This window comes from Dicentrarchus labrax, unplaced genomic scaffold (assembly GCF_905237075.1).
Source record: "Dicentrarchus labrax unplaced genomic scaffold, dlabrax2021, whole genome shotgun sequence".
NCBI classification, from domain to species: domain Eukaryota; kingdom Metazoa; phylum Chordata; class Actinopteri; family Moronidae; genus Dicentrarchus; species Dicentrarchus labrax.
The window spans coordinates 14,091,328-14,107,037 of NW_026136717.1; the positions used below are offsets into that span (position 1 = coordinate 14,091,328).

General features: G+C 41.8%; 2 protein-coding genes across 4 annotated transcripts; both read right to left on the reverse strand.

Annotated features, from left to right (window-relative positions):
* Window positions 1-205: 205 nt before the first annotated feature.
* Window positions 206-6,157, reverse strand: LOC127379548 (ciliated left-right organizer metallopeptidase). Of its 2 annotated transcripts, none has more exons than XM_051429299.1 (15): window positions 5,999-6,157; window positions 4,873-5,269; window positions 4,679-4,772; window positions 4,285-4,336; window positions 4,006-4,155; window positions 3,421-3,546; window positions 3,054-3,138; window positions 2,259-2,404; window positions 1,996-2,179; window positions 1,783-1,852; window positions 1,578-1,674; window positions 1,158-1,265; window positions 951-1,082; window positions 549-658; window positions 206-466 (listed from the first exon to the last, which is right to left on the reverse strand). In XM_051429299.1, the coding sequence occupies exons 2-15, from the start codon at window positions 5,252-5,254 to the stop codon at window positions 268-270; spliced, it is 1,935 nt and encodes a 644-aa protein (XP_051285259.1). In that variant the 5' UTR covers window positions 5,255-5,269; window positions 5,999-6,157; the 3' UTR covers window positions 206-267. The 2 variants fall into 2 exon arrangements, with proteins under 2 accessions (XP_051285259.1, XP_051285258.1); XM_051429298.1 differs by having other exon boundaries at window positions 4,679-4,775.
* A 133-nt stretch (window positions 6,158-6,290) lies between these two features.
* lrp10 (low density lipoprotein receptor-related protein 10) lies at window positions 6,291-15,271 on the reverse strand. Of its 2 annotated transcripts, none has more exons than XM_051429296.1 (10): window positions 15,196-15,271; window positions 14,082-14,275; window positions 13,905-13,937; window positions 13,497-13,641; window positions 12,745-12,938; window positions 12,017-12,606; window positions 11,501-11,937; window positions 10,500-10,694; window positions 9,753-9,882; window positions 6,291-8,284 (listed from the first exon to the last, which is right to left on the reverse strand). In XM_051429296.1, exons 2-10 carry the CDS (start codon window positions 14,122-14,124, stop codon window positions 7,640-7,642), a joined length of 2,412 nt encoding a protein of 803 aa, XP_051285256.1. In that variant the 5' UTR covers window positions 14,125-14,275; window positions 15,196-15,271; the 3' UTR covers window positions 6,291-7,639. The 2 variants fall into 2 exon arrangements, with proteins under 2 accessions (XP_051285256.1, XP_051285257.1); XM_051429297.1 differs by lacking the exon at window positions 15,196-15,271 and adding an exon at window positions 14,706-15,162.
* Window positions 15,272-15,710: the final 439 nt, after the last annotated feature.

Here is a 15,710-nt window from a genome sequence, read left to right on the forward strand (position 1 = left end):
TTAATGTGTAGCATGAAGGAAATACAAACTTTAATTTAGTTAAAGAGACTTGTGTTGTATAATGATAAAAATAATAAAAAATAATATTTCCTTGATTTCTTAATTTACAGTTTGTTTTGCAATCTCATTTTTCTATTTTAATATCTCTTTCCCTTCTACAATAAAATGATAATTAAGCTTTAAAACATATGACAGAGGAGGAAAAGGAAAAACTAAATCACATTTTATTCAACACAAACATTAAACGTTTTTTACACGCAGTGTTTTCTACAGATCGCTGTGGTGCTCTGGAGCAGAGTGGATCCTGACCCTGCAGGAGCAACATTTCCTGTAAGACACCACGACTGCAGCCAGGAGACACACAGCAGCAGTGATGCCGAGCGCTGTGGCTACAGTGAGCTCTGTAGGAGGTCTAAGAGGTGCCCAGGTCCCGTTCTGGGCTGAAGTTAAAGTCTCATAGGGATCACTGACCAAAAAGTAGTAAAGTAAAGTTAGCATGAGGTGAAGGGTTCCTGTAAATCAAGAAGGTTGTTTAAAGTCATACTTGCCTTGTAATAGAAGCAGGAAATGTAATGACATTGTCTGAGGGAGGAGTAACATCAGGGTACAGACATAACCTCCTGTCAGGGCAGGAAACTAAACCCTGGTATCCTTTTATCTGAGGGGTTAAAAACAGAAAAGATAAAATAAATTGGGGATTTGTTTGGTGCTGGGTGTAGAGTTTTTAAACATCAGTATTTCAGTGTCAAACTCTGAATGGTGGAGAAGGCAAAGTATGTCTTCGTGCATCACTCTGGCTTTTAACATTAGTAAGAAAAGCCAAGGTGGGTCCCTTGTCTTATGGTTGGATATTACATAGCTGAAAGGATACTTTAAACAAAGTGGTTAGTAAGTATCTCTCAACTGATTTAAAGGATGCATATTTACATATGTTTGTCGTGTCTTGTTACCTGAATGGTGCCCCCTGCTGGACAGTCCACCCATTCAGAGCCAGACACCTGGATTTGGTACCCGTTTGGTCCAGTACACCTGTGTCTGTAACATCGTCCCTCCACAGGGCTGCTGAACAAAAGAGACGGACTCTGAGAGAGGTGGAGAGAGAAGGAATTAATGTTAAACAAAGAGTTGAGTATCAAGCATTTTACACACACACACACCTGTCTGGTCAGGTTGGAGAAGAAGCAACGGCTGTCAAAGCCAAAGATCTCCCCGCTCCAGACCTCTTCAGCTGACTTCCTGCCATTTTCCTCTTTCCAACATTCACTCTGGAGGACAAAAGGAGAAAAAAAAGAGTGAAAATGTGGTGATGCAATGGCATCAAGGTAAATATTCCAAGTGATAGCATGAAAAATAGGGCTGATCCCATATTGTTGCTTTACATGATTGGAAATCTGTCCAGATATGGACAGATATGAAAAATTTACATTCTTTTTTACTATTTTGATAAATATGAAAATAAGTAAAAGACTTCTGGCTATAAAAATGAGTAAAAAATAATTGAATTTATTTTATAATCTGAATTATATTGTTTGGTGAAGATGATTTGCAAGAAAACTAGTTGAGTAAATGCAACTTACTCCATTCTGGAAAGGTTTATACACTCGACACCCCTCCAGGTATTGATCAGTCTGGCACTCCCCCTTGTGGAGGTGAAGATAATGACACCCAAATCCACTGAGAAGAAGGAATAATGCAAACATAACTGCTGGAAATGTAGTATGAAAAGAAAAAGGTGACTCACGTTCAACTTGAAAACATAACTAAACATAATTATAAATCTACCTGCCAGTGCAGAAAAAGGATGAGGACCTGTCCTGACAGGTTGACAGGGAACCAAACGTGGCTCCTTCACCTACAAAAACACACATTTATTTATGAAAATTGATATTTTTGGCATACAATCTTATAAATGAGTCTACTGTCCTGTTTGTAATAATGCAGATTTTACATGTATTTATATGATTGCATTAAATATCAAACACACTCTTTGCTTACCGTCTCCCCAGACTAGACTCTGTGCCCGGCTCAGGTTGACAGTGTACCAGCCTGTATCCTGTAACGCCGCCAAGGTGGCCGAGTCGATGCGGACTGTGGTCGAGTCCCCCAGCACTGCCGCCATGATGGACCCCTGCAGGACCCGGGACTCCCAGTGAGAGGAGACTCTGCCCGCAGGTACATCCTGAAGACAAAAAGTGTAACACATGTAAGGAGAGCACATGATAAAACTGGAAAAGGGTTAAGTTGGAGCTGCACGGTACCAGGTTCTCTAGCGGCCCCCCTAACTCAGGGTCAGCAGATGCCAGGTGCTTCTGCAGGGCTGAGATGACGGACGGGGTGTAAATCCTCATCTGGCCCGATTCATCAGAGTGAGTCACTTTGCCTCGAGGAGAACAGTTCGCTCCCACTGCAGCACAGCAAAAGAGAAACACATTAGAATAACCATTTTCTAACCAGTATGATCTTTAATGTGAGTTACAATGTGTAATAAACTCAACGTTAGTCCAGATATTGTACAGAATTTGGCCCATGTGAAGTTTTAATTGATATTTTCCAATACGTCTAATCTACTTTTGTGTTTATTCCACTATTTTTTCTTATTTAATTGTTGCTTTATCTTTATTTTCCTATTTAAAAACACATTGTAACTTTGTTTTGATCATTATTATTAAACCATTTTATACTAATCTATATTGTTTAATCTATTTATTGTTTAAATAAAATGTTTATACTGCTACTTATTTTTTTATGTCTCTTTTACGTTTGCTTTTTACGTTTCCTCATCCAGGGCTTACACTGCACAATTCAACTGTGCAATTAAATAGGGTAAGTGAGTGTATGTCAATGGTTTATCAAATAATCAATGTTTCTTTTTTTACTATATTAACCCACAAGTAGATCAGCTGTCTCAGAATCATTTCATTTACATTTGGTAAAAGTACACTAAATAACACAATAAACGAGACAAATAAACACTATTATATAATAATGTAATATCACATAATGCATTGAAAGTTCATACAGCAACATAAAAATATTAAAATGTGTTTAACAACCTGGAGAAGTAGAGGAACAGTCTCTCCAGGTGTGGAAGAGATGTTTAGAGAAGCCAAGTGCATGAAACAGTTCATGGATCACAGTCTGGAAAACAGATGAGCATACACAATTCAACACATCAACACACAAATAAAAACTCACATAAAAGATTATTTTATGGTACGATAGGATACACTTTATTGTCCCTGTAGGAAGATTTGTCTTGGACCCAAATACTGTGCACATATAGCTGCCTCCATGTAGTATTAATAATAAAAGACAAACAACCGGAACAGCCTATACTGAACCAAATAACAACCAGAGATGATAAGAACACCACTGCCAATGCACAACCTCTGCAGCCTTAAATAACATTATTAATGGTACCTGTACGGTAGCCTGGTGGTTGTATGTTGCTCCTGTCAGTCTGTCCCTGCAGATGACCACCACCCCAGCTACAGGTCGCCCGTGAGCGTCCGTCTGGCAGTGGACAGCGTAGGCCAACACACTGGGCTAAGGGGCAAACAGAATGTAAGGAGGAAGGTAGAAACAGCAGAGAATGACAGCTGCACATAGTTTTCATGAGCCCAGAGAAGAAACATTTGATTCTAAGCTAATGAAGGAGAATGTATTAATTCATTCATTCATATCATCACTGAATTAAAGTTTACACATTTGTTCTTGTAGGAATCTGATGTTGGGAAATGTCTCCAATGTACAGACAGTGATGCTTTTTGTTTTAATGCAGCAATATTCTTTATGTGTGTCTGTTGCTGCTATTTTGTTAGCAAATAAAAAACACAATGCTTCCTAGAGAAATTTACAAAACAGAATAAATCTTGTGGTAGTAGTTCCCGCTGTTGGTTCTTTATTACGCACTTTTGAAGTGCTACATACACACATCATCAACTATTGAACTTCTTAGACGTGTTTTAATATCAAAAGATCTCAGTGTTTCCAGTGGGTCTGTACCTCGGATCTACACTTGTCAGTGGCCTGTACGTGAAGGTACATCAGGAAGTCGGTGTCGGGGAGTCCAGCACCGTCAGGACGGAGCTCAGTCCTGCGAGGTGAATCAGCCTCAGTGTAAATGTCACATCCAGCCAGATGATCATCTGGGATCTGTTGATAACAGGGATATGATATATTTGCTACTGGATTTTAAGCTCTTTATGTTTGCAGGTACACGGTAGAAACCCAGCTTACCACAGGAATACACTCCGAGTAACTAAATCAAAGTCTGATACTCACTGTCACATCCAGACAGGTCTCAGATCTGTAGTTATTGTTGGCTCGACCACACCTGAAATAAAAAACTTTAATTCACAACAACCTCACCTACTATGGAGTCTAAATGTATTAAAGCAAATATTTTGCTGATGTTTAAACTTTCATATTGTAACATAAAGAAAAGTTTTATGACCTGATGAAAAATCAGTTCCTTCCTTCCTGGATAATCTCAACATATTTTATTTTTAAATCTGTTTTAAATTATAATTTTAAGAAAAAGGAGTGTGTTTGAATGATTGGAGCTGCGCACACACACACACACACACACACACACACACACACACACACACACACACACACACACACACACACACACACACACACACACACACACAAACACACACTGTATACACACCGGTTGTAGTTGGCAATACTTGAATTCCTCCAGAGAAACTTGCAGTATTTGTTGATGTCTCTGCTGAGCAGCAACGGACCCGGTACTCTGTTCACTACTGAAAGGTCAACAGTTCATTACTGTATGTATGTGTGTGTGTGTGTGTGTGTGTGTGTGTGTGTGTGTGTGTGTGTGTGTGTGTTTCTGTTTTTCACCTGACAGTAAAGAAGACACCACCCTCACAGCCTCCTCCATCGCTGCCTCCAGCCTCTGTTTCTCCTCCTCCCATAGGTTGTTGCTCTCCCTTTGAATCCAGCTCTGGATCCTGATTGGCTGTGGAGAGGAAGAAGTGGGCGTGGCTCTCTTTCCCAGGCTTCTCCTCCGCCTCACTGACAGGCTAGGCAGAGGTGATGCCCTCCATCTGAGTCTGGGCTCGTTGGGTGGGACGTGTGTGTGGATGGGTGCAGCTCGGACCACCCTGGCCTGAGCCTGAACCTCATCAAAGATGCACTTCTGCAGGGATCCGGGGAGCTCCGCCACTGCCACTATTACCACCAGCATCCCCACCCAGAGTCTCTGGGGCGGCGGTAAAACCATAATTATAGATGGGACCTATTTCAGGGTCACAGCGAGGGTGAGGATTAGCTGTTGGACATTTTGGCTGAGGTGCTTTGCTAAGCTGCAGCATACATTCACTGAGACTTTAATGTCCAACAGCCTATAGAGCAGGATCCTAAATAAAATGCATTACAGTGAATTATATTCATTATTATCATACTAAAAGATACTAAATATAAGGTTGCCAATTAAATTTTTATTGATTATTCCATCATTAAAGTCAACATTATCTTTTGTGTTCCTTAATAAATGTCTTTTATTTTGTAAAGTAATTTATTTGGATTGATAATAAATGCTGATGACACAGAGAGGTTAGAGACCTGGCAGGAGTTATATTCTACAACAACGAAATAGTGGGTTTAATAGCTATATTTAAATGTTGTGTAAGTAGAAAAAAAAATATTCCTGGTTGTATGAATAACGCTTTGCAACAGCATTAAGACCTTCATGTTGGCAAACAATAGCTTACAGAAATATAAAGGAAGTTACCTGAATAATTTAAATATGTGTGTGAAGGGGAACCTGGACACATGACCTCAGTGTTTCTACAATATTGACTACAGTTGCTCTTGTGTTGTGAGGTATTACATGTCCTGGATCAAAAAACAGAATGTCCACACTACAAATATGAAAATATGAGCTTTTAAAGGTGAATTTCAGCTCCAGCAAACACTTCACTGCACCAATTTATCAATTAAAATCAAATCTATTCATTAGGATTACCTTGTAGGCGAATGCAACTTCAGTACATCCATGTAGTCTCAATCCTCAACAGCAACAGAAACAGCTTCATTTGTTCTGTATTCACCTTTTCTCCTGCACACCAGAGTGATGGTCTGAACCTCTTCCAGAAGAACCACTGAGGATCTCTCTCTCTCAGAAGTCTGTGAATTTCCATCAGAGTTTTGAATACAAAGCACAATGCAACGACTGTCATCTGTTACTGAGGTGTGAGGCATCTTTTTACCCCTGCTTTTAACCCCCAACGCACAAACGCACACACAAACCCAACAGCTAAAAGTGCAAATTGTTTAATCTCAGCCACATTTTTACTTATATACAGTGAAGTTGACCCTAATAAACCATAAAATCACGTTCTCTCTTATTTACCTTATTACATTGCAAATTTAAAACTTCTGGCTACTCCACATCGACCCTAATACATTCAACAAAGCAAAGAACTCAGAAGAAAGAAAAAAAAAAAAGAGAGATTGCTAAAATAAAAACACCTTAAAATGTACAATAATACAAATGGCACACCACAAGTCTGCTGTGTCAAAATATGACAGAATGCGATCGATTCCCCTCAAGGGTTGAAGATTCAAGTTGAGGTTATTTTGTGAATTCAGGGCCCCTTTCGTCTCTGGCGGGGGGGCCTCATCTTCCTGTGCACACTACACACACATACATACACACATCCTAAAATCAGGCACCAAAGAGATTGTCTTTTGACACATTTTGTAGATTACATACATTCACTTGGGAAGGGTACACATGTTTGTGTGTGTGTGTACTCAAAACACGCAGTTATGTTGCAATCAATGTGCACTAAACTAGGGGTCCCAAAAACTTATTGCCAGCTTGCAGAGTAGACATGCAGTTGTTGTTTTTTTTATTTTACGTTATAGTAAAGCCACTGATGTCGACGCGTGCTATGATGTGAGAAAACGTGTGCCTCCGTGTGTTTTGGTGTGCAGTGTGGATTTCAGGAATCATCGATATCTCCTCCAGCCATCTACAGGAAACTCCTCAAAAGGCACTTAAATAGGGGAAATTATTCTTTTTTTTTTATATTTATATAATTATCTGTGATATAACATGAGATTGGATGCAAGTGGCAGAAGTATGTGGAGACAATCCACATCTACAAACATACTCCACTGTCAATGTAAGACTAAAATGCAAATGCATTCACACAGTTGCAGTCAAACAAACACAATATTTTCCCATCATGTCATCTAAAAACTCTAACCATTCAATCTGACAGTAGCCTGCCCCAGTTTCTGGATAGGGAAGATTCTTCTGTGCAAAAGTTTACCTTCAATGTGCAGCCTATCATTCATTAAGTGCACATCCAATACTCACCTACACTTACTTGTTAAACATACGTCAGACATGCTTACACTTTCTCAAGGGGTCTTTTTTTTTTTTTTTTAAAATGGTCAAATACTTGATTCCATAAGTCAACAAATCCAACTCAATTTCAAAAAGGCACCAGACTAGCACAGTGAGGGTGAGTCTTGCCGTGGGCCACTCCTGTGCTTAAGTTCAAACAAATGTGGAAAGACTAGGTTTCAGTTATTATCAGTGAGCAGAGGAGATAAAGGAGGGGTGTCGGGGTACCAGGTGGGTGGGGGAAGTCATTCAGGTGAGCATGGGTACATCATCCTCTGAAGTGGTGTCTTCAGACAGAGGGATAAGCAGCACCTCGTCATCTGAAGAAGACGAGGAGGAAGAGAACGAAGGGGAGGCGGAGAGGGGCATTGAGTTGGTGAAGGACGAGGGGGAGGCTCTGAAGAGGGAGATACTCAGGCCCAGCGTGTGGAAGATGGAGGCCAGCGAGGGGCTGCTAGGGGGGACGGCGACAGGAGGAGAGTGGGGAGTGGCCGAGCGTGGAGCTGGGGGAGCATACGGAGGTGGAGGTGGGGAAGCGACAGGCGGCGGAAGTAGAGGAGGCGGTGCTTCCTGCTGCTGCTGCTGCTGCTGCTGCTCTGACTGAGCCAACAAGCCAAGTTTCTGAGGCACCGGCTGGTTGACCGCCTCCACGGCCGACGAGGAGCTCGTGGGAGTGGAGTGAGCTGGTTCCTGGCCAGGAGGAGCGGCGTCTGACTGCTGCTGGCTGGAGCTTGTTGCCTGACTTGGCCTGGTGGGAGGTCTGGGGATTAGACCCCATCTTCTCATGCGGCGAACAGCCCGACGGATGAATCGGGGCCTGCGTCTGCGGTGTGGGGAGTTGGCGGCGTCCTGACGGAGGAGCTGGAGGATTCCCCTCAGAGAAAGAGACGAGGTCTAACGAGAAGGAAACAGAGTAAAAAAAAAGGAAAAAAATCTGTTAAAATACCTTCTACAAACACTTGATATCTATTCAAATCATTTGAAATACCAAATATAATAGTTATCAGTCCTTTACTGGGTCGGGTAACTGCTGTGTAAGAAATATATATTTTAATAAATTTACAGGTATGGCATGGGGGCAGCAGGTGTGAAATATGTAGTATTTTCTGGAGAAATATGAATTTAAATATGATGTTAAAAAGGCTATTTTTAACATCTAAAAATCAAGTTAATATTATCGAACCAGTATTTTATTGATCTTTTTTCGTGTGAAAGCCACCAGCTCAGCAAACTGTCCTTGAGGAAACGTACAGCTGCAACAGGAACACAGGCGCTGAGCCAAGTGGCACTGATACTTTTCCAAGAACACAACTCTCAAACCACCGGTTGGCAGGTTGGCAGGTTGGATCACAGGATTATTTAACAGTTCGGGGCGGGCCCGGATTTGACTTGGAGATAATAATGGTCCAGTCCCAGTCCTGAGCTTTGCCTGTGCAGGTTTGCAAAACTGGACCCATGCACAACTCTGATGATAATGATAATGATAATAATAATAATAATAATAATAATAATAATGTTATTATTCACAAGACTTGGATCCAGAGTAGGTAGCTTAAATCCCATCACACAGAGCGGGCTTTGTTTTTTTTTTTTTTACGCTTAATCCCTCCGCCTCCTCTGCTACCTCAGCTGTCCTCACCAACTAATAATAAAGCATGAACCTGCATGGTAACAGCACATACGCTCTATCTTAACACTCTTCCTACTTCAGCCTACACAGCCTGCTGGGGATTAGTAAGGCTGCTGGAGAGGAGTACACGACTTAAAGACAGATAAAACAAGGGCTACTATAGACGACAGCGTACTTAGTGTGGCTGAAGAGTCGAGGGAGGATCAACGCAGCAATGTGGCCTCTTTTCCCATGAATGAATATATCATCAAAGCTCCCTGTTTTCAGTTTATAAGACGGAGGGTTTTCTGACTGACTCCTTTCTTTCAAACTTTAAATTAAACTATTTGTTTGGATTAGAATTGTTAAAGAAATCTGAGGCAGGATCCCCCAAACTGAAGAGCACCTAAGGGGACACCTTTTTCACACCCGAGCAGCACTCAGTATTCATGCTGTTATGGTCCTTTACAACTCTACGGGAGGTGTTTGGCATGGCCCCGGTCATGGGGTTAAGGCTTTGAATCCCACTGTAGAATGATTTCATGGTACTGTAAGGTAAATAAGCCTGTTTCAGGGTTAACACGTAGACACTGAGGTTAAAAGACAAAAGACAATTGGTATCAGTATCAGGTGATAATTCCTCAGAAATATGTAAACAAAGTGAGGAGCCAATGTAAAGTGGAACTAATGCTTATCAGATACTGATAAAATAGTCTCTGCCTCCCTGCAGGCAGCTTATAGCCCCTCTCTCACCTCATTGGGGTTTTCTGTGGGGAAGTCCTCCACTGGGGGGATGATGCCTTGGGCAATCAGCTGACCGTAAGAGGGAGGAGCCTGCTGCTGGATCAGCTCCGCTTCCTGGCGGCTGATTGGTGCGAACAAGCTGCCAGAAAAGTAAGACACATTTAGATGCATTCACACACACACACACACACACACACACACACACACTGTCACTTTGCTTTAAACTGCCAACACATTTTGTTTTTTTTATTGTGAAGCACTTGAGATGCATGTAGAGTCCTTTATTATATGTTTATTTATCTCTTACAGCACTCATTGTTTTTGTTATATTAGAGTTAAGTTGAGTACACATGACATAACCGACTTTGGCTGAGACCAACTGCACGTGGGATGCTCACAGTTTACAACAACAACCTGGTGCTTCTTGTTTCTCTTATCATTAAGAGAGGAGTACGCAGTGTACTGGCTGTGTGAGAGGCTCTGCTGTGTGTTTGAGAGGTGCTGTCTGGTAGTGTTGGCAACGACTGCAGCTAGTAGTAAGGAAAACAAACTTGTGACTCACTATCACAGATTATTAGCACAAAACCTGAGAGGGGCATCAGTCCAAGTCAGAGAAAAATCCCTATAATGGTGCATCACGGGAGCAAAAAGATATTATAAAACCTAGTGTATAAAAAGCAAACACAAAACATATAATCCAGAAGAAACTACAGGGGAACTAGTTGCTTAAATGCCTAAAGGTAAGGTAAGAGTTACCTGTACTCTCTGGTCCGGAGCGAGTACAGTTTACAGGTGCAGCCCATGGCGATGACCAGCAGAAGCCCACAGACCAGGCTGCCAACTGTTGCTGCAGTGATGACCTTGCGGGGCAGGATGACGGTGCAGTTGAGCTCGTCTGTTGCGTCCTTACAGTCTATCTGGCCGTCGCAGCGCCAGCTCTCAAACACACACCTGCAGACGGGACAATGGGCCACTTGTGTGTTAGAGTGAACGAGGAATAACTCCAGAGAGAGATTCAGTTTCACATGAAGCTGCATCCTGAGGCGTCCATTATGAAACATTATAATAAAACCAATCTTATGATTAGATACTAATAGTGTATTAAACAATTATTAAGTTATGTATCATCATTTGATTCATTAATGTAAGACTTGAATGAAGCTGTCATAACCAATACATGCAATAATCAAACATGTATTTAAATAATGTTAAACAATGAAGTGTTGAGGCTCATGACCTGATATGATGTCTTTAGTGATCAGCTTTACTTAGTTATTAGGTTTTCAGTTACACATTAATTTAACAAATCCAATACACTAAAATTGGAAACACAAGGTACAGTCTCAGTGTTTATTTCTGGAAAATCTATGAACACTTTTTAGTCTCAGTTTGAGTTTAAAAATCAACTTAAATTCTTAGATAGTCACATTCCTGCACACACCCTCTGACTCACACACACTTTATAACCAAGACACACCTAGCAATGATACTTAACTAACCGGACCACAATGAAGACACACACCATTTATCTCATTAGGCAAAACAATCTATGTGAAAACAAAACAATAGCTGAGGAGCTACTAAATGGACCTTGAAGAGAGAGAGAAGAGAGACTGTTTTGTTATATGCTACTTCAAAAAGGACAAGAATAAGCTTTCAAAGCTCAAACCAACTACGATGAAAACAAAAATGAGACAACTGTCCTCTCTGAGTCCGGGTAATAAAACAGATCGTCAGTCTGAAACTCTCACACTGACCTGTCGCTGTCACAATGAAAGGTCCCCGGCTGACACACGGTACAGTCCCTCTCGTCGCTGCCGTCGGCACAGTACAGCTGGTAGTTGCATCTCTCTGTGACTGGGTAACACACTGGTCGGCCAGCAAAGTGATTAGACGCCACCGTTCTCTGCCCTGCGACACCGCACGCAAACTGGTTCGGACTGCAGCCCCTGCAACCCTCCTCGTCCTTCCCTGTCTCCGGACAGTCCCATTTCCCGTCGCAGCGCTGCTCCTGGGTGAAGCAACCTCCTGCTGCTCCCCCACACCGGCCCTCCCAAGGGGGGCAGTAGGTCCCGACGTGGAACGTGGCGTTGAAGCCTTTGCCCACGGAGCCAAGAAGAGTCTCATACGTCAAGGACAGCAGGCCAGTGTGGGATTCAACTTGGACTGATTTGTAATTGGAGGTACTGGTGATCTGTCAAAAGGAAGAGAATCATATTAAATAAGATAGATCCATCATCTCTACTAAACGTTTCTGATTTAAAGAAACTCACAATTTTAATAATGTCTCCGTTGCCTTGCTCTCTATTGTACACAGTGAGTTTGTCCCCGGGCCCCAGAACCAGCTGCTGCAGGTCCAGTCTCAGTGGCCTCGGGTCCTGAGGGTCCAGAGTCCAGACACAGAACAGCGCAGGCCCCCGGGAGGCTGGAGGGGAGAAGGTCCCATAGAAGGTCTGGTGGAGCCCTCCGCAGGGCCACTCAATGGGAGTGGGTGTCACGGCGAGCTCCCTGTGAGTCTGAGCCTGCTCTCGATCCACCTGGGCCTCCTCCTCCTCCCTCTCCTTCAGCAGCGCCCAAAGATCAGAATCAGGATCTCCCTCAGGTGTCTTATCTACAACCTTACGTCTCACCAAGTTCTTATCATTGTCCTCCTCCGTGTAAGTCTCCGCTTTGGTCTGCTCGTCCTCTGTGCTGCCATACTTTGGGGCTTCTGTGGGTTCCACATCTGTATCACAGCCCTGTTCATCGGACCCGAAGTCAGCACCTCCATCGAGACACTCCACCTGACCATTACAGCGCCAAGAGAGAGGAAGGCAGCGGCCCCCGGGGCACTGAAAGGATGTTACTGGGCATTCACCAGAGTCTGGATGTGTACAAACAGAAGGGGATAAAAAAATAAAAAAAAGATACAAAGAAAGGAATTAAGGCCATCTTTTGAAAACAAGAACTGGAATTTGCTGCAGAAATACAGAGCCATAAATATAACACCATGCTGTCATACCTCTGGCAAAGTTTAACAAAAAAGACGACACAGGAAACAGATGTGGGAGGAAGTGGTGTGTCACTGTAATATTTCCTCCAGGGAACTCGAATGGTTGGGGCAACTTGGAGCCACAAAGGACAATCGGCTCACCGCCTGCTGATGATTTTATAGACACCCATTCCTTCCTACACCGTGCTGAGAACTGTGAAAAGCTGAGAGAAGATTTAAAGTAAAATCAGTAAACACAGAACCTCACTTACATTAAAATACAAAAAGAAGAAGCAGCACTTTTGAGGGGAAAGTGAGTATAAATTGTAAAACATCAGCAAATTTAGACTCTGTTAGCTTCCCCTCTAATATGGGAAAGGCTGCAAATAATTAGCAGGACTACCTTATGACAATATTGGATTCTGATATGATTTTGACATTAATTTGATCTTCTTGTAGTTTGATGGATTTCTCAAAAACAGCCCTTCCTATCTGGTTCTTCTATTCATAGTTTCTCAATTGCTTTTTATCCATATTGCGCTCTCCTTAGCCAATCATACCATTACATCATCACCACCAAACAGGATTAGACAAGATCAGGATCTGCAATATTTTCTATGTAGCAAAAACATTCAATACTTTGCACAGCTCATCTTATCCCAGAGGGAATCTGATTTACAGGAGGCAAATTGTTTAATCTCAGCTCTCCGTGTAAGGTGATATTTAGGAAACAAGACTAGAAAACAGAGTCCTGGTATTTTAGTTCCCCTCAGAGACTTTACCTGAGAACAATAGGTTCTCCTTCCAAACCCTTGATGATCCAGCAGTCATAAGTAGAGCCGAAGCGGTAGGACCAGCTGTGGTAGGCAGAACTCCTGATCTGTCCCACTTTACTCTCTAAGACTTGGACGGGATGCACACAGCGGACTGAGAAACAGCAACACAAAGGAGAAATTGTTAAGAAGTCTAAACAAAAGAAGTTTATTTAGTCACCTAAACCGTACTTTCATTACACCAGTTTAGGCTAATGTTATCATCCTAGGTGTTTGGAGGAGTGAGTGGCACTAAAACATAACACAAGTGAAAGTACTGTTAAATATGAAGTCCTCCGGCTGATCTGTAGTTATAAAAGTATGTAACCATGAATGTGACATCCATTCATAAACATGCCAACTAGTTTGTCTCCTTACCAGCACAGAGGGCAGGCTCAAAACGGATGCACGCTGTGGATGCAATAAGCAAAAAGAGAAGAGTCAGGCAGATGTTTTTTTTATCACCGACATAAATCGTAAATGCTGCATGACGTGAGAAGCGCAAACATTGACCTTTGCTGCATAAAAAGGTTTAATGAACGTGTATTCACTCACCTGTTATTGTGAAAACTAGGAGGGCACAGAAGTTGTAAGTCATTGTGGTAATGCTTCTCCTCTAAAATGCTGGAGATTATTGGGTTTTTGTTTTTTTTTAAACTGAAGACTTAAAAGGGAGTTTTAAAAAAATAAAATAAAATAAAATGTCAAAGAAGCTTCATTTTAAGAGGTTTTGTTCAGGAAGACTTCACCTGCAAATTGAAAGAAGAGAAGATGAATAACAAATAAGCCAGCTTACATAGACATCAAAACTGTTTGTCATGATTAAAGTATGAGTGATAAACTAAATATCTTTAAGTTTTGAAGCATTGGTTCGTACAAAGGCAGGTTTTACTGATTATTGTTAGACTAAATGATCAGAAAACAATCAGCAATTTAACCAATAATGAAAATAACCTCATATTTGAGTGGCACTTGGTTTATCTGCTCTTACTTTTAACATTTTAAACACATATATATCAGATTTATCAGACCCAGAAGCGGGTTGTCCAACAAAGTAAAGAGCAACGAGCAATACAGCCATAATTAATACAATATTGTTATATATCCGGGCAGGACAACAACACACGGATCTCTTGAATCCGACTCTACTTTGATCTTGAACACACAGTGTTTACTCACAGCGATTTCCTTCCCATAATCTGCTCGACAACGACGCCAGAAACGAAACATTTCCGTGATCAAACCCCCTCTGCCCCCAAACAAAACACTTCCACAAAGTATCCCCTCGTATTCCCACTGAAGTAAAAAAGGCTCTTGAACTCTGGTCGATTAACACCTCCGTTTTATTCCCTACAAGTTGAGATAAAGTCCCCGGAGATAAGGTTGCGAGATAGTTTCGCTTTGAAGGGGAGAAAGGGAGCAGCTGCTCACCTTCCTCAGTCACCAGCGCTTTAACGAGCTAACGAGCTAACGGCTAACGAGCTAACGGCTAACGACTTCTCGTCTTCCGTTCAAACGCTTTTTTCTACGCGGCGACACCCCGAGAGACGGTGTCCGGGCACCACGCCGAGGGTTTGAGCGCCCAAAGGAACCACAACGTGTGGGTTAAGAAGCGGCAGCCGCGTACTACGGTGATGTTTTAAGGTAGGACAACAGACGAGTACGTTACCATGTCAGTCGGCCTTTTCTTGTTGACAAGTTCTGAGCTACTTCCGTATGCTTTAGCTCATGACGAGGGAGGAGGGGGGCGGGGCTTAGCTGTGTTTATTACATTCATAAAATTTGAACGTGTTTTTCTTCTCTATGTTAAATGTTTTACTCATATTATGTGTTTATTTCACAATGCTGTACGTTTATATATCGATGTTGTATCGATTCAAGGGGGATTTGTATCTAAAAATGGGTTTATGTTTCACCACAAGGTGTCACTGTCGGGTCGCTTTAATATCCAAGGTTTTAGTTTTAATCATAAGACTGTAAACAAGAAGGTTTTAATTCACAAAAAATATGTGGTAGGAACCTCTTTGACAGCTTAAAAGTAACTACTGAGCTTATTTAAGTATGTATATATTTTAATATAATACTTTACTTAAAGATCTCCAGACATCAATATATGAAATTAGAACATTTACTCATGTATTTTAGTTTCTTGGGGAAACTTTTTACTCCATTACATTTATTTCA